Source organism: Podarcis pityusensis (assembly GCF_964106645.2).
Source record: "Podarcis pityusensis genome assembly, chromosome: Z".
In the NCBI taxonomy this organism is placed as follows: domain Eukaryota; kingdom Metazoa; phylum Chordata; class Lepidosauria; order Squamata; family Lacertidae; genus Podarcis; species Podarcis pityusensis.
The window spans coordinates 8,450,262-8,466,830 of NC_138044.1; the positions used below are offsets into that span (position 1 = coordinate 8,450,262).

At 44.4% G+C, this 16,569-nt stretch overlaps 1 protein-coding gene and 2 long non-coding RNA genes across 5 annotated transcripts in view; 1 reads left to right on the forward strand and 2 right to left on the reverse strand.

Annotated features, from left to right (window-relative positions):
• The window catches only part of LOC308468668, a 64,601-nt gene that overhangs the window by 21,875 nt on the left and 26,157 nt on the right, over positions 1 to 16,569 (reverse strand). The gene's annotated exons all lie outside the window — the stretch shown is intronic.
• TMEM268 (transmembrane protein 268) lies at positions 622 to 16,183 on the reverse strand. Of its 2 annotated transcripts, none has more exons than XM_080990993.1 (8): positions 16,031 to 16,183; positions 13,242 to 13,351; positions 11,154 to 11,207; positions 10,529 to 10,678; positions 9,430 to 9,540; positions 5,936 to 6,016; positions 3,029 to 3,214; positions 622 to 1,449 (listed from the first exon to the last, which is right to left on the reverse strand). In XM_080990993.1, the coding sequence occupies exons 1-8, from the start codon at positions 16,137 to 16,139 to the stop codon at positions 1,270 to 1,272; spliced, it is 981 nt and encodes a 326-aa protein (XP_080847119.1). In that variant the 5' UTR covers positions 16,140 to 16,183; the 3' UTR covers positions 622 to 1,269. The 2 variants fall into 2 exon arrangements, with proteins under 2 accessions (XP_080847119.1, XP_080847118.1); XM_080990992.1 differs by having other exon boundaries at positions 626 to 1,449; positions 11,100 to 11,207; positions 16,031 to 16,182.
• Positions 4,085 to 16,009, forward strand: LOC308468669. 2 transcript variants are annotated; one of them, XR_013981798.1, is made up of 3 exons: positions 4,085 to 4,243; positions 5,963 to 6,082; positions 15,841 to 16,009. It is a non-coding gene; the product is annotated as an uncharacterized lncRNA (long non-coding RNA). The 2 variants fall into 2 exon arrangements; XR_013981799.1 differs by lacking the exon at positions 15,841 to 16,009 and adding an exon at positions 12,815 to 12,994.

Below are 16,569 nucleotides of genomic sequence, written 5' to 3' on the forward strand. Positions count from 1 at the left end.
AGCAAAATATTGCAAAATCGCACAAGCGATTTGTGATCATCTCTTATTGACATGGCTTGTTGGATGTCTGCAAAGGAGGTTGGAGAAATTTTGCCAGTACTGTGCTAGGCAGGCCACTGATCTCATTTCATTTCACAGTAGTTCCTTAACGGAGATGACAAAAATGCATCCAGAAAATTACTGCTGGACACTTGTTGCATATGGAGAACAATGGTGGTGGCTACTTTTATATTTGTACCCCACCTCTTTGCCTAAAGGTACTCAAGGAGGCTTACTGATAAAAAATAAACACAGCTAAAATCACAGATAAACTAATCATTAAAATTACATTTTATAAAATAAAATATAATTAAAACTATATGGTCTAAACCACAGAGCCTAGGGCTTACCGATCAGAAGGTCGGCAGTTCAAATCCCTGCGACGGGGTGAGCTCCCATTGTTTGGTCCCAGCTCCTGCCAACCTAGCAGTTCGAAAGCACGCCAGTGCAAGTAGATAAATAGGTACCGCTCCGGTGGGAAGGTAAACGGTGTTTCCCTGCACTGCTCTGGTTCACCAGAAGTGGCTTAGTCATGCTGGCCACATGACCTGGAAGCTGTCTGCAGACAAATGCCGGCTCCCTCAGCCTATAGAGCAAGATAAGCACACAACCCCAGAGTCGTCCGCAACTGGACCTAACGGTCAGGGGTCCCTTTACCTTTACCTTTACAATAAAAAATAGCTAGAATGAAAAACAGCACAGCACCAGCCCTTTCATTAAAAGCAGTCAGCTCCCCAAAGCCTATTGGAACAAGACTTTACCTGTCAGCAGAAACACCACAAGGAGGGAGCCAGCCTGGCTTCTCTGGAGAGGGAGTTTCAGAGTCTGGCAGCAGCTGCCGAGAAGGTCCTCTCCTACATCGCCACCAAGTATGCCTGTCAGGATGGTGGGACCAAGAGAAAGATCTCCCTTGAAGCTCTCAAAACCTGGGCAGGTTCTTATGAGGGAATGTGGTATTTCAGATAGCTTGGACCTAATCCATATAGGTCATATAACCAGCCTGGGACAGCAACCTGGCAGCTCTTTGAGCCAGCTGAAGTTTCTGAGCACTTTTCAAAGACAATCCTATGTAGAGCATGTTACAGCAATGCAAATAGTGCGTAACTAAGGTGTGTGTCACTGTGGCCAATTCAGAAACCACGTGAAATGTTTCCCCCAGTTTGCAAGTTCTAGGTCTCCATTCTGGTTAATACTGTGCCTAATGCAAAGGGCCACTTCATCCACCACTGGTCACCTCAGCTTGAACCAAGAGGATCTCTTTGCCAGCACTGTAGTCTCGACGAATTGGCACAGGCATGGGGTGTGGTTGAGTGATACATGTCGTCTTGCAGCGACCTCTGTGAGCTGACCACTGACCAGAAGTCTGATGTAGCAGCCACTGAAGATTGCCAGTAGCTGATGGGCCATCACCTAAAATCAGTCAAGCATCAACATTTATTGATGATGTAAGAACATAGGAAGCAGCTATTATACCAAGTCAGACCAGTGGTCCATCTAGCCCAGTGATGCCTACACCAATCTGTAGCTCAAATAGCACTTCATGTGCTGTCCCTGAAAGTTTGTGCTAGAAGTGGAGAACATTTTCTGACCAGCAAGCCAAATCCTTATCTCCCCAACCCAGAGGCCATCTACCTGTCAGTCATCTGAAGTCAATATGGTACCAGGTTATAATGAACTCTCAAGCCCTGACTATAGGAACTCAGTGTGGAATTGTTTGAAAGCTCTTTTGCAACCAGAACTTTGTTGCTCTTTGAACAGCACAGGGCTCTTTGCAAAAGCGCTTTCAAACAGCCCAACATTGAGATTTGACTGCTCATGGCTGTTTCCAGTAGGGGAAGAGGCATGAACAGCCCAATGGTGCAGAATTTAATTCCTACTCATCAGCTGGTGAGCTGAGATTAAACCCTGCTGCTTCGGCTATGTGTGCCAGTTCCCAATAGAGTAACTGATGCATGCAGCCAATTCAGAATCATACCTCTCCCACCATTGGAATAGCAACAATGGGCATAGTTCTGAAATAATGGCCTCACAGGCCAAGACTGGCCTATCCCCAACCCTGGCTTATGTCATAATAAACCACCTCTCCCCAAAATTTCAGACTGGAGTCTTTCCCAGTGCTAGGGGTTGAACCTGAGACCTTCCATACACAAAGCAGGTGCTCTACCACTCACCTGTGGCCCTTTCCCTTCTCCAAACCCAGATATTCTGAGCTCTTTGCTTCTATATTGCACAACTAGCCTCCAACAGCTTTTTAATCCCATTTCATTTAACATTATTGTCAACTTAAAAATTTCCAGCATCTCCCATCATTTACATCATTAATTATTATTAGGTTTACGTCTACCTTTCCAAACTTTCATGTGCATTACCCTTGCTAGTGTTAATATATACAGTAACCTAGTTGTTACTGTTATTATTACCTGCTCTTCACTGTGAGGTCCAAGGGTGGGTTACAACTTTGAAACACAAAGTTTAAAACAACTTAAAATAACCAAAAGGTGTGTCCTAAAAGTTTCTTGAAAAGTTCCTGACTTAAAATATATATATATATTTAAAAATTCCTTTAAGAATTCAAATATTCCTTGAATGTCCCTTGCTTATCTACATCATTTAAAAGGCATAATAATATATCATTGGCACTACATTTTATTTTAAATATTTCTTAAACATTTATAAGTGAGCAGTAGTGCCTGGTGCCCCCTTGGGACTGGTAGGACAAAAGGTATAGAATACAAAAGTAGGTGGTGCTGGAGCCAGTGACTTATAGAGGCACAAGTTCTAGTTTTGCCTCCTCCCCTGCTGAGGTCTAGAAGGTCAACCTTGAGACAAAGGAGGAGAAAGAAACTAACAGGCAGTGCCACCTTCTGGACAGTTTATAAGTAAGAAATCAGGCAGGTATGGGCTGGCTGAGTACAGAGGCTGGTGAAGATCCACCTCAGTTCTCCCTCAACACCAAACCTTTTTACAGACTCCTTCAATGAATTCTTACCTCAGGGGCTCCATCTGGGACAAGCTGGAGGAACTCTCGGTATGCCAAGGCACTTTGGTTGCTGTCCTTTCTCTCAGGCAGCAGTTCAGAATCTTCGGAAGAAATTCCCAGGCCTTTTTCCTGACTTGGAATGATGGGAGTCTCTATTACAATGCAGAGTTCTTTCAGGTTGTGCTTCAGAGCAGACTAAAAAGGAGCCGGGAGGAACAGATTTGCAGGACAGCGATATTATTCTGCATCACCCAGAAAAGCACATTCTGCAGCAATCAACTAACAGCAACAATGATCAACTGAATCCCTTTGGATCCCTTCCAACTCTACAGTTCTATGGTTTTATCTTCCATTCTCACAATGGAATTTCCCCTTCCTCTCCTGTCTCATCTCTCCATGTGAGTCCTGATATACAAAATTGCTCTGAAGGTCCAGGTGGCACTGAGGGCATGCAGAGACAGGAGAGGGAACAGAAGTTATGTTGTGTGAGCAGAAACCATTCGGCTTTCACTAGGAATTTGTTGGATACAATTCAATAGCAACATAGGCCACATTCATACCATCCATAAAGCACTATGCTACTACTTTCAACAGTTGAGGCTTCCCATAAAGGATTATTGGAGCTCTAATTTGTTAAGGGTGCTTCACAAAGCTACAATATTCAGGAGTTACCTGTGAGGAGGGATTGATTGTTAAACCATTCTGAGAATTGTAGCTCTGGAAGGGATAAATTAACAACTCTTAGCAAACTACAGCTCCCAGAAGTCTCTGGGGAAGCTATGACCACTTAAGGTGGAATCATAGTGCTTTAAATGGATGGCGTGAACATGGCCATAATCACACAAATGAATATGAGTGTTTTTAAGGATGATGGCATGGGTTCTGAGGGTTGTCTCTAACTAAGTTCCACTCAGAGTAGACACATAAAAATTAAGAGAACTAAGTCATGTCCAACAATTTCAATGGGTCCATAGGCACCAACTCTATGGGGCTGAGGACAGCTCAGCCCCCACCCCAAAGTATGTGGGGACATGGCAGCCCCCCCCCCCATCTTGAGGCCTCCTCCTGATGTGTGTGACATCACATGTGACGTCACACACATGCAACAAGCCCCCCCCCCCCAATGTTGGGCAGAACTCGGCACCTATGAATGGGTCTACCCTGTGCAGGACTAACATTGGATACAACCTTGAATCTTTGTTGAAGTGCCTCTAGTGGTTCTAAGTGAGTAATGAATTTGGGGGAATTGAATGGGAGAAGGATGGTGATCAAGGTGACTGGGTAGAATGTTAACTTGGGAAAATAAACTGCTGTGAGATTACTTTATAAAGAAATGACTTGGGGATCATCATTGGGGGCAGCTGAACTGATCTTGAGCATAATCTGTCAGGAAATTATTTGGACATAAATGAATTGAAGAAAAAGCAATATGGGGTGACCCAGAGCAGAACGCAAATTAATGGAAGAATATTCCTATGGTGATTTGGTGCCAGGACTGCTTTGGCTACACAGGGAACCAGAACTTAGAAAATGGAGATGGATATTTTGTGTGTGTGTGTGTGTGTGTGTGTGTGTGCCAGTGGTTCCTGGTGTCTACCAGGCAGAGGCGCCATGTTGCCCCCAAGATTGGGTGGGTTGGCGCATGTTGCACATGTCCCCTGTGCTGTGCAGGCCAGACCGTTGCAGCCTAGAGGAAGGCTGCGTCAGCCTGCGTGGTGTCAAGAGATGCCAGGCAGGAGCAGCCTTCCACAATCTGTTCGGTCCTTGCTTGCATCGGAAGATGCTGCACAGGCTAGTGCAACCTCTCGCCAGGCCGCACCTATCCCCACAGCATCTCCCGACACAGCAGGCTAGTGCAGCCTTCTGCTAGGTCACGCTGGTCCCCACAATCTCAGGAGATGCTGAGCAGGCTGGTGCAACCTCACACCAGGCTGCCCTGGTCCCTGCAGTGTCTCCTGGCACTGCGCAGGCTGGTGCAGCCTTCCATTGATGCTGTGCTTTGCTCGGCTAGACCTCCTCCACCCACTCAATATTTGGGGGCTGCATCCCCTGTTAAGGAATATTGAGGGGGCTGATGACATCTCTGTCTCCTGGAGTTGGCGTGCCTGCTACTGTGAGAAAGCAAGGAGCCTAGCAGTAAATAGTGTCAGTCAATTGTACCCTCCTGCTCTCAGTCATGAAGAGGGGAAGGAGATGAAACATCTTCTTCTCCCACCCCCTTGTGCCTTTATGTTTAATTGGGTTTCAGCCTTGTTCCCTGAATTGATTCAGGTCCAGATCCAGGCTACGCGATCTCCACATCTGCCTGGACTGGGTCCCCAGATCCTGGGGGTGGAGACTGAGGGGTTGTACACAGTCTTACTAAACAAGACTCTTCAGTGTGATCCAGCAGTGATGTTATTTCAAAAACTCTGCAAAAATACTGAATTTCTTTTTTGAAAAAGTAACTAGCTAACTAACTTTAGAATGACATCTTTAATGAAAATGATAGACACCTGTCCCAAATGGAATAGTTAAATGACTAAACAGACTCCATTGACTGAATTCTGTATATTTAATTTGTTATAACCCACAACCTAGTTTTAAGAGCAATGAGTCAGTGTCTTACTTTGGTGGTGGTGGTTGTTTAAAGCATGATAACATCCATCAGCAGGATTCTGGTAATTCTGAAGAATATTTTTGTGCCTGATATAATTGCAGGCAATTCTCTGTATGGTTGACTTGAGAAAGAGGATGATGGCTGTTTGCTTATTCACACCCATTTGGAACATGAAGCTCAAATTATTTTATTTGTTTTGTTTGTTGTCAGCAATGTTTTGTTTGTTGTCAGCAATGCCACAAACATTATCAGCAGCATGGCTTCCTTGGAAACCTTCTGCCTTAAAACAAAACAAAAACCCTCCAATCATCACTCACCTTCTCATTCCTCTTCATTTCTGCCAGAGAGTCTGCTAAGAATTGAAGGCATGGCCCCACGTCAAAATGAACAAACCAGAGCTGATGGGGGAAGTCAAGGAAAACAGCCCTATATCGGATGATCCCACCAGCCATGCACAAATTATGGTAAATGATGAAATTCTTTGCAACTCTCTGTATTGCTTACTGGAGAAAAGGATTGATGTTGCCTACTTATTCACACCCATTTGTAAGAAGGAGCTCAGATTGTTTTAATTGTTTTACTCTTATGTAGTAATCTGTAGCAATACCACCACCTATGGGCAAATTATGGTACCAGATATATCATGGCAAGTAAAGAATGTATGATGTTAAGCTATAGCTGGAGAGAAGCCTCAGGCCCCAGGCTGATTGTGACTCTCCAGGCCTCTCTATCTTTCCTTTTGAACTTTCTCCAGGCCACACCTCATTGGCCCTGCTTTGCACCATGAGGGCTGTATCCAATGTTCTCTGTCTACTAGCACAAGGGCTCCTGCGTCAGCAGTTGGGTGAGATTGTAATGCTGTGCAACAGAGGGATCCAACATGACAGTTACAATAGTGGAAAAACAATGTGCAATAAATTGTGCCATCTATTGGGCAATCTATTGGACGCGGGTGGCGCTGTGGGTTAAACCACAGAGCCTAGGGCTTGCCGATCAGAAGGTCGGCGGTTCGAATCCCAATGACGGGGTGAGCTCCCATTGCTCGGTCCCTGCTCCTGCCAACCTAGCAGTACGAAAGCACGTCAAAGTGCAAGTAGATAAATAGGTACTGCTCCGGCGTTTCTGTGTGCTGCTCTGGTTCGCCAGAAGCAGCTTAGTCATGCTGGCCACATGTACGCCGGCTCCCTCGACCAGTAAAGCGAGATGTGCACTGCAACTCCAGACTCGTCCATGGCTGAACCTAACAGACAGGGGTCCCTTTACCTTTACCTTTATTGGGCAACACAGGTACATTCTCTTGCACAACAATTACAGATGGGTAGCCGTGTTGGTCTGCCATAGTCGAAGTAAAAAAATTCCTTCCTGTAGCACCTTAAAGACCAACTAAGTTAGTTCTTGGTATAAGCTTTCGTGTGCATGCACACTTCTTCAGATACCAGTGTATCTGAAGAAGTGTGCATGCACACGAAAGCTTATACCAAGAACTAACTTAGTTGGTCTTTAAGGTGCTACAGGAAGGAATTTTTTTACTTGCACAACAATGTTCAGCTGGTACAAAACATTTTGCCAGTGGAACAAATGTACTGCTACATGTCTTTAACTCCTTCTGGAATTTCCCACCCAGCCTATCCCAGCCTTTCTGCAAAAGGCTATTTCATCTTGGTGACCGGACACAAACCAGTTAATTCTGAAACATTCTGTCTGTTGTGGACCTTGGTTTCTCACAGCCACCCATTTGTGGTGGGGGTCTTGTGATGTGCAGGATCATTCGCACCTCCTTCCCCCTTCATAGCCAAAGTAGACTTTTCAGTAGGAAACCACACTCCACTCTGGTTTGCTGCATTCCTTCCCGCTCAGTACAAGCTTTTCTGTACCAGGAAACTCTGAATCAAAGAGTGTGGTGTTGAAGTCAGCCTGAGCTTCATGCCGTCATCAGGCACATGCGATGGGGAACTTCTTCCTCTGCCTTTCTGAGAAATGCAAGAATTGTTCATGGGAATCGGTGGGGCTCCTGCCATTGTTTGAGCCAAGAAGTTTGCTGCTGATAACAAGATGTTGAAGAACCCCACGAGACCTCCTTCCTTCGGCCGGCAGGATCCAGTTCTGTCAGGCTGAAGCTGACACAGGGGTCTGGCCACCGTCCTGTTAAAACCACTCTCTTACTTAATTTCTAGGGGTGTTTTGGTTTCTCTTTCATAATTGAGCATTGCATTTTTATTTTTATTTTTAAAAAATGTCTCTCAGCCCAGCCCGGCCTTTTGGCCTCCTGTGAGTCAGATTGCTGATTCCCCTGGCCCATAAATGGGTTGTCGCTGTTTGGCTAGGCCCTTTTCTTTGATGTGAAGCTTCTGTGTTCAGCCACAGTTTTGTTTTCACCCCACCCCATATTTACAGCCAACTCTCATATCTTCTTTCGAGTTGCTAGAACCTTTTCTCCTCCTGACTTCAGGAGCTTGCAGAGAGTGAGATGACTGCATAACCAAACATTTTCTCTTGCATTTTGTGGGAGGGCTGGGTTCCTCTCTTCCAGCTGATTCTGTTGCCTTTGTGGCTTGAACCCAATTCTTGGGGTGTCAACTTACAAGTGCTCATATCCAGGCTGGAGGAATAAATGGCTGTGTGTTTAAACCCAATTTCGTTGGGGTGGTCCTGCTAATTCTGGACTCTCTCCAGAGCTGCAGAAGTACATAGCAAACTTTTCTTTTCTTTTCTTTTCTTTTAAGATGGAACACTGTTTTCCTTGGGATGGGGCCAAAGAGGACTTTTAATCTTCTCCAACCCTTCAAGATAACCATGATTACAGCCAGTCTTCCTTTATGATATGATTTGTTTTAGCATTGAACTGAGCAACACTGGTGTTATTTAAATTCTCATTGTTGCTTTCGCCCAAGGATCTTTTGGGGTTATCTTAAAACCAAGATCCACTCCTTTTCTGTGTATGATATCTTCTAACAATCTGCTTTTCACTGGGCAACTTCCGGGGAACATCTTTAATGGGTCTGCAAAAATATTTTCAAATGCAGAGCAAAAATGGCCACTTGGTAGTCAATTTGGTTCACGAGTTTTTTCTTCCTTATTCTAGTTTTCCAGGCTCTCTCACAAAGACCACAAGCATCCATGAACACTTTCCTGCTGCAGTCGCTAGGGCATGTGTATTCTTTATCCTGTGTCTCTCCCCCAACCCTCTGTTTGGGGACGGTGTTGTTTTTTCATTGGCTCTTGATCAGAATTCCACCCCCTTCTCCCTTTCCTGTGCCATCTGAACAGTATTGACCCATAGTGGAAAGAGAAATTTGTTAGCTGATTCATCGTTTCTTTTTTAAATGTTTAACGGCATGTAATCCTTTTGCTTTAATTTTTTTTTAACAAAAAAGCCTTCAATAAACATGAACCTGATTATTAGACTCAAAAACAAACAAAAACACCAAAAAAAACTTAGCACTGCATTGGATACAACCCCAAGTGTTCACCTGGCTGGAATGCATATTTGAACTCCGATAATGCCTTTGACTTGCCTGGATTGAGGTTAAAGCGGAGTGGTTGAGCAGGTGCAGAAACTAGCCTACTTTGTAAAGGAAAACATTTACATTTGTACGGATGCCCCTGGTCTCGCCCACCACTAGCATGTGATCCCCAGAAGGCTGCCCAGAAGAGAATGAGGTGCTTCGTCAGCAAAAGGTCCCCACCCTTATTTTATTATATCATTATATTCAGAGGTAAATATAGGGTGTGTTCTTAAGTGGCAAAACTGAAACTTCAGTTCTCCCTGACATACAGAGATTTAGCATTGTTTCAATCTGAAAAAGGATACCTGTGGAACACTACATTGCTTCTCCAGCATATTTGTGAACCCCACCAGGAATTTGTTTTTCATGAAAGCTTCGTTGGCAGCGGCTAGTCTCATGTCCGTACTTACATTCAGCTGTTAAATGAGAAGGAGAAGGAAGGGAATTAAAGGTCTCAACCACGGGATGGCCAGTGGAGGCAAGAGGAAGCCATACCACAGTCTCATGGGCATAGGCAGTTTAACAAGCTGTTTTAACAGTCATTCCCCACAATTTTCAAAGGGGAACATAGAAAGCTGCCTTCTGCTGCATCAAGCCATTGGTCCACCCAGTACAGAATTGTATACACTGACTGGCATCAGCTCTTCAGGATTTCAGGCAGGGGACATTCCTATCTCTACCTGGAGATACTGTGGTGAAACCTGGGACCTTCTGAATGCAGCCAAGTGCTCTGCCACTGAATTATGGCTCCTTGTAGGAAGCTGTCTTATCCTGGCACTGGCTCTCCTAAGTTTCCTTCCAGCCCTGCCCAAGGATTGGACCTGGGACCTTCTGCATACAAAGCAGATGTTGTACCACTGAGTTAGAGCTCTCCCACTTAAAAGATAGGAACAGGTGGACCAATGGTTCAGATACAGTTATAAGACAGCCTTATAACTGCATCTGGCCATCAGTCCATCTGGTTCAGTATTGTTCATGTTGACTGGCAGTGGCTCTCCCAAGATTTCAGGCAGGGAGTATTCCCAGATGCACCTGGCAATGCTGACGAGCTTCTTCATGAAAGGCTGGTTCTCTGTTGCTGAGCTATAACTCTTCAGGGTGGGAAGATTTGAGCTGAGTTGAACTGACAGTGGTAACAATTCCAGCTGGGACTGTGATGAGGTGGGTGCAACAAATGGGGTTGCAATGTGCAGGCACCCTCTAAAGCAATTGCTTTGCAAGATGTGGGCCAACCTCCTCTTGCTTTTCAGGCTTTGCTTTTGGCATTTATTTCAGTGAATGAAAGTTGAACTGAATAGGCTCCATTGGGTTCTGTTTTAATTTGTGATTATCTGAACATGAATCCCTAATACCTGCTGGTCATCATGGAAATCATAACTGCAGACACGTCTCAACTCGTCTTACCTTCCTTTGATGTTGATTAATTGTGAGTCTGACGATCAAGGCAGCCACTAGGGCAACTGCAGTGGCCAAAATACTGATTTCCCAGGGTTGCGCTACAGAATATATCTGCAGGGTGGAAAAAAGATTGACCCAGAGGGTCACGTAGAAAACCTGAAAGGAGGAACACAATATTTATCTAATAAAATAGAGGTGAGCAACTTTTTACAAACCAAGGGCCTCATTCGCTTCTGGTCAGACTTCTGGGAGCCAAGTGCCAGAAGTGGGGTGGGGGGTGGGGGAGAGAGACTAAAGAGGGCAGAACAACAAATGCAAATTTTATCTTCATACAGTTGTCTGATTGCTACACCCACTCACACACCCCTCTGTATTTTCCAGCCATGCAATCAAAAAGCATAACTGGAGCTACTGGGCACATTCCTGAGGAGAATTCTGAGGGCCAAGAAGAGAGGTCTAGAGGGCCACATTTGACCAGTGGGCCTCTGGTTCCCCACACCTGCAATATATATATAGTCATTTTAGACTGTAGGAAACCCACATGCCCCAACTCTCACTGAAGCAATATGGTGCTTACCACAGCAATTGAGATCGCAAATGCTCTGGAGTTGTAGAAAAGGTGCTTTCTCACCTCTGGCTCTAGCACTGCACATTGAATCAATTTTTTCCACTGGTCAGCTGTCACCTGCGTAAGAAACAGCAGCATGGTCATTTGATATATGCCCAAATGCAATGGACACAATCCCCTAACAGCATGAAGTGAGCATAAATTCACTGCCATGCTTTGGACTGTGACCAAGAAGAGCAATTGGAACTAAGAAATGTGTGAAGGGCTGCTCACCCCACAAAGTGGATCAAGCCTATCCCTTCTGCCGATTCTTTTCCCCTTACCATTCTGCCTCCTCTTCCTCCTCACCAAAGGCCAGCCCACCCGTGAGGCAAAGTGCAGCAACCACCTTAGATGCAGATCCTCAGGGGCGACAGATTCAGCCTCCAAGGAATTCCTTGGCCGCTGTTACAGTGGCAGCGGTGGCTGTGGTACACTCCTTGGAAGCCAGATCTGCTGCTTCCTCAGCAGCCTCCTGCCTCACAATGCTACCTCCATATCAGCTTCTCCGCAAATAGGAAGCATTGCTGGTCTCTCTACTCCTCTAGTGAGGAAATGGTAGGGGTTGCCCCCTGGGTTATGCACTTGCCTGGTTTGATTCAGGGCACACACCCAAACCAGACTTCAGCTGTCTGGTAAGGTTGATTTGACTCACTGCTTTGTTCCCAATGTAGATCTTTATCCCTCCCTTGATCTTAATGGGAAACTCCACTGCCCCCTTCTTCTCTGGTGTGTGTGGGAGGGAGAGAGGTACTTTGTGGTTCACCTCAGATGCCAGACTGTCTTGGGCCTACCCTGTCCCCATCTTCCTCCTCATGTCATTCCTCTTCCTCCTGTTCTTTATGACCATGACACCAACACACCTCCCACTCCCTCACAAAACTAATGTGAACAAAGGAAGAAGAAGAAGAGGAGGAGGAGGAGGAGGAGGAGGAGGAGGAGGAGGAGGAGGAGGAGGAGGAAATGCCTTAAACTAAGTTGGATAAACTTGGCTTTCATTTGAATATTAGAAACAACAGGGCTAGTTAGGTAATAATAATAATAATAAATTTTATTTATACCCTGTCGTCCCCAGCCAAGGCTGGGCTCAGGGCAGCTAACACCAAATATATGATACATTAAAAACACAAAATCAAACGATTGATTAAAACACAGCTCAAAATCACAGTAAAATCAATATAAAATGAAGTGGCAACCCACAAATCACAGCCATGAGGGTCAGAATATTAAATGTTCGCCAGGCATGGTCACTCGTGCTAGTCCCATATGGGCCGATAGAAAGCGCCAAGGGGGCCACTTACATACAGGGTTTCATGGGGAAAGGGGGGTCAGGCTGGGCCCAGACCAAAGGCCTGGCAGAACAGCTCCGTCTTGCAGGCCCTGTGGAAAGATGTCAAATCCTGAAGGGCCCTGGTCTCTTGCTACAGAGTGTTCCACCAGGCTGGGGCCAGGGCTGAAAAGGCCCTGGCCCTGGTCAAGGCCAGTCTAACCTCCTTGAGGCCCGGGACCTCCAAAGTATTATTATTTGTGGACCGTAAGGTCCTCTGCTGGGCATGCCAGGAGAGGCGGTCCCGTAGGTACAAGGGTCCTAGGTAAGTCAAGAGTCCTCCTAAGCATAAGAGCATAAGAAGAGCCTTTGTGGATCAGGCCAATGGCCCACCTTATCCAGCATCCTTTTCTCACAGGGGCCAAGCAGATTTCTGTGGGAAACCTGCAAGCAGGATTTGAGGACAAGGGCACTCACCCTGCCTGTGTTTTCCAGCAACTGGTATTCAGAAGCTTTGCTACCTCCAACTGCCCCATTAATTTCAATAGGAAATAAGTTTAGCTGACAGCTTGGAGTCAAAATAACAATTGCAATAATGGAGGAGGAGGAGAAGAAAAAGAAGAAGAAGAAGAAGAAGAAGAAGAAGAAGAAGAAGAAGAAGAAGCAGCAGCAGCAGCAGCAGCAGCAGCAGCAGCAGCAGCTTGGATAGCAGTAAAAAGTACTAAAAGTACTCATTACTCCTTGCGATCTGGTTCATCCTGATTTGTTTCCTTGCACAATCAAATTATATTGCATCTGGTGGCTTTTATCTCTGCATGATTCAACAAGATATATGCAACCCTCACCTGAATTCCCATGGTCTTCAATCTCTCTACCCAAAGATTCATATCAAAAAACGTAGAAAAACAGGACTCGTGAGCTGTGAGAACCATAAGCATTTGCCCATTGTGAAGCTCTGGAAGGCAACAGTAAAGAAGACTGAGTATAAGCATTGTGGAGTGGCCATCACTTCATAGCAGTGCATGTGCTTTGTGTGGAAATGGTCCCAGAAAGGATGTGGTGTTCTCCAAATGTTCTGCACTACATCTCCCCTGATCTCTGTCCATTGGCTATGTACCATTTTGGATATCTTCTGGTCTCCTCTAAGTAGAACCATCTCTCAAGTATTTAATGCATGAGTCCTTCCCAGAAATACAACCAGAGATCCTTTAGAAATTAGGAATATAGAAGAATTCTGGGGATACATATTTGTCCATGTAAGTAGTAGATTGCTCTGGCCTGGGAGATTTGGAGTTGAATTAGCCATGAATAGGGATGAGCAACTCTTGTCAGCTTATTTCACATTTTTCCTGTCTAAAGCTCAGTTCTCCAATTCAGTTTGCAAATAATAATAATAATTCTCATGAAAATTCATTTGCATTTTTGTACATACTTGTAGTATACACACTTCTGCAAATTGTTTTCCCCTGATAAATGCATGCTTGCATGCTATTTTCACTAATATATGCACTTCTATGCACAGGGTACGATTTTTCTTTGTCTGCATTACTCAGTTTGAGATCTGTGTTGTGAAATTCCATAAAGTGCAAATTTTGGGAGCTGGCTGTGTTTGAGTTAACTTATCATTTTGGAAACTGTGGTTTACTTATGTGTGACTTTTAAGTGTGAACTGAATCGAATTTCTCCCCCATCCCTACTGGAAATGCTAAGGATGGAAATTGTTCTGTGTGGAAAGCAGGGACCTTGTCACTGAGCTTTCAGCCCTTCCGAAGAAAAGATTCAGCTTCATAGATTCTTTGACTGGACAGCTAATGGGACACCTTCCCAGAAGTTGTTCAACTTCTACCCCCATCATCCTTGATCATTAGCCATGCTGGCTTGGGCTGATGGGAACTGTGGTCCCAACAGAATCAGGAAGGAGCCAGAGGGCATTCTGTATTCATCGCATGCCGCAATCAGTTCTGCTGCAATTGGTTTTCTTCCAAAAACTGTTATTTTTCTCTCTGTTCTGCTGTGGTGAAGTTGCGTAAGTTAAGTAAGTTAAGCAATTAATTATGTAGATTATAGAATATATTCTTAGTACGTTATTCCAAGCCATTCATTTCAATGCAAAGGAAACATGATACATGCAGGTGCTGTAGTTACACCCTGTGCCATAGACCCCGCACTGTATAGTGTGGGGATTCATTTAATGGCTTCCAATATCCCACCCATCTCTATGGTTCTTTGATTCTATGGCAGTCTTTCCCAACGTGGGACCCTCCAGATGTTTTGGACTACAACTCCCATCAGCCCAACCCAGCATGGTTAGGAATGATAGGAGATGCAGTCCAAGACATCTAGAGCTTCTCAGGTTTAGGAAGGCTATTTCTCAGGCAGAAGTATTGTCTCAACCATAATGCACACACTCCATTTATAGCTGGAGGTACCAGGGACAATTATCTGTATGCAATTATCTGCATACTGCTGTACCATTGAGTTATCATCATCCTTGAAGGAAAAGAGACGGCAAAGGTTGTCCAACAATTTCTGGAGCAGGGAAGGGGGAATAGCCTACTGATCCTCCAAAAGACATCACTGAAGTATCATATTGAACTGATCGTGCAATGGCTGCTGTAAATTTTACTACATTATTCTTTTGTTTTAAATTAGGGTCCCCGGACCCTTTCCTAAAATAAAGCATGAAATCCCCCCCCCCCAAAAAAGTGTCCCTGGATTCCTTGAAAAAAAATCTGGTAACCATATTTTAAATTGCATTTGTTTAAATGTGAAACCTGGTGAAGCCCAGTCCATTAAATACACTACAGTGCATTAAAATATACCTAAATATCAACACAAGGCAATTCATGGATGGAAACTCTTTCTCACGAATAGTTTCTATGGGCTCCTCCAGACAAGCTATTCATTGAGTATTCATTTTGATTTGCTTGCAATGACATACCTTGGGATCTCAAATTCCTGTGGTGCCCTGTGCAATGCCAAAATTCAGTGGCTCCCCTTGCCTTCCATTCTACATCAGAGTTGCAGCACCCCCTATGGCGCTTCCATGCTCTGTATCCAGTGCAACTAAACCAGTTGCACTCTCCTAAATCTGCCTTTGTTGCTTGCTCAAAGCTTGCACAGAGGATAAATTATATCCAACTCATTCTGTTTGGTTTGTGGTTATACAACAATGAGCATTCACCCTTCATTCACCCTGATTTGCTTGTGCAGTGTTTAAGCGTCTTCTAGTTATTCATTCATTTATTTCATTCTTTTCTCCTTCACTTACCTAACCACAAAATATGTGGTATCTGAAGAAGTGTGCATGCACACGAAAGCTTATACCAAGAACTAACTTAGTTGGTCTTTAAGGTGCTACAGGAAAGAATTTTTTACTTCGACTATGGCAGACCAACACGGCTACCCATCTGTAACACAAAATATCCGTTTCTTTTCCTAAAGTGGATTTGCTACATTGGGAAAACAGAGCACTTCAATCAGCTGCAGTTGCACATATCTAAATTTCCTTGTTTGAATTTGAATCCCTCCTGCAAAACACTGACAGTCTGGATGTGACCCATGTTTAGTTCAGTGGGTGTTGACTATTCTACACCTCATTTTTGGCAATCAACAGTGCATTCATCTACATTACCTTCCTTCCAGTAGTCTGAATGTTCCTCCCCTTGGGTCTGACAGTAAGAGACGGAGAATGGTAATTCGTCTTCCTTAGACATGTCCACTTGCCTTTTCCAACAAGCCATATTGCAGAGCAGTGTCACTCAAGAATTTTAGAATTTTAGAATCAGATGATGGAAAATCTAGCTTTCTGCATCCACATCTTCCACCTGGAAGTTGCAACTAAACCAGTTGCACTCTCCTAAATCTGCCTTTGTTGCTTGCACAGAGGATAAATTATATCCAACTCATTCTGTTTGGTTTGTGGTTATACAACAATGAGCATTCACCCTTCATTCACCCTGATTTGCTTGTGCAGTGTTTAAGCGTCTTCTAGTTATTCATTCATTTATTTCATTCTTTTCTCCTTCACTTACCTAACCACAAAATATCCGTTTCTTTTCCTAAAGTGGATTTGCTACATTGGGAAAACAGAGCACTTCAATCAGCTGCAGTTGCACATATCTAAATTTCCTTGTTTGAATTTGAATCCCTCCTGCAAAACACTGACAGTCT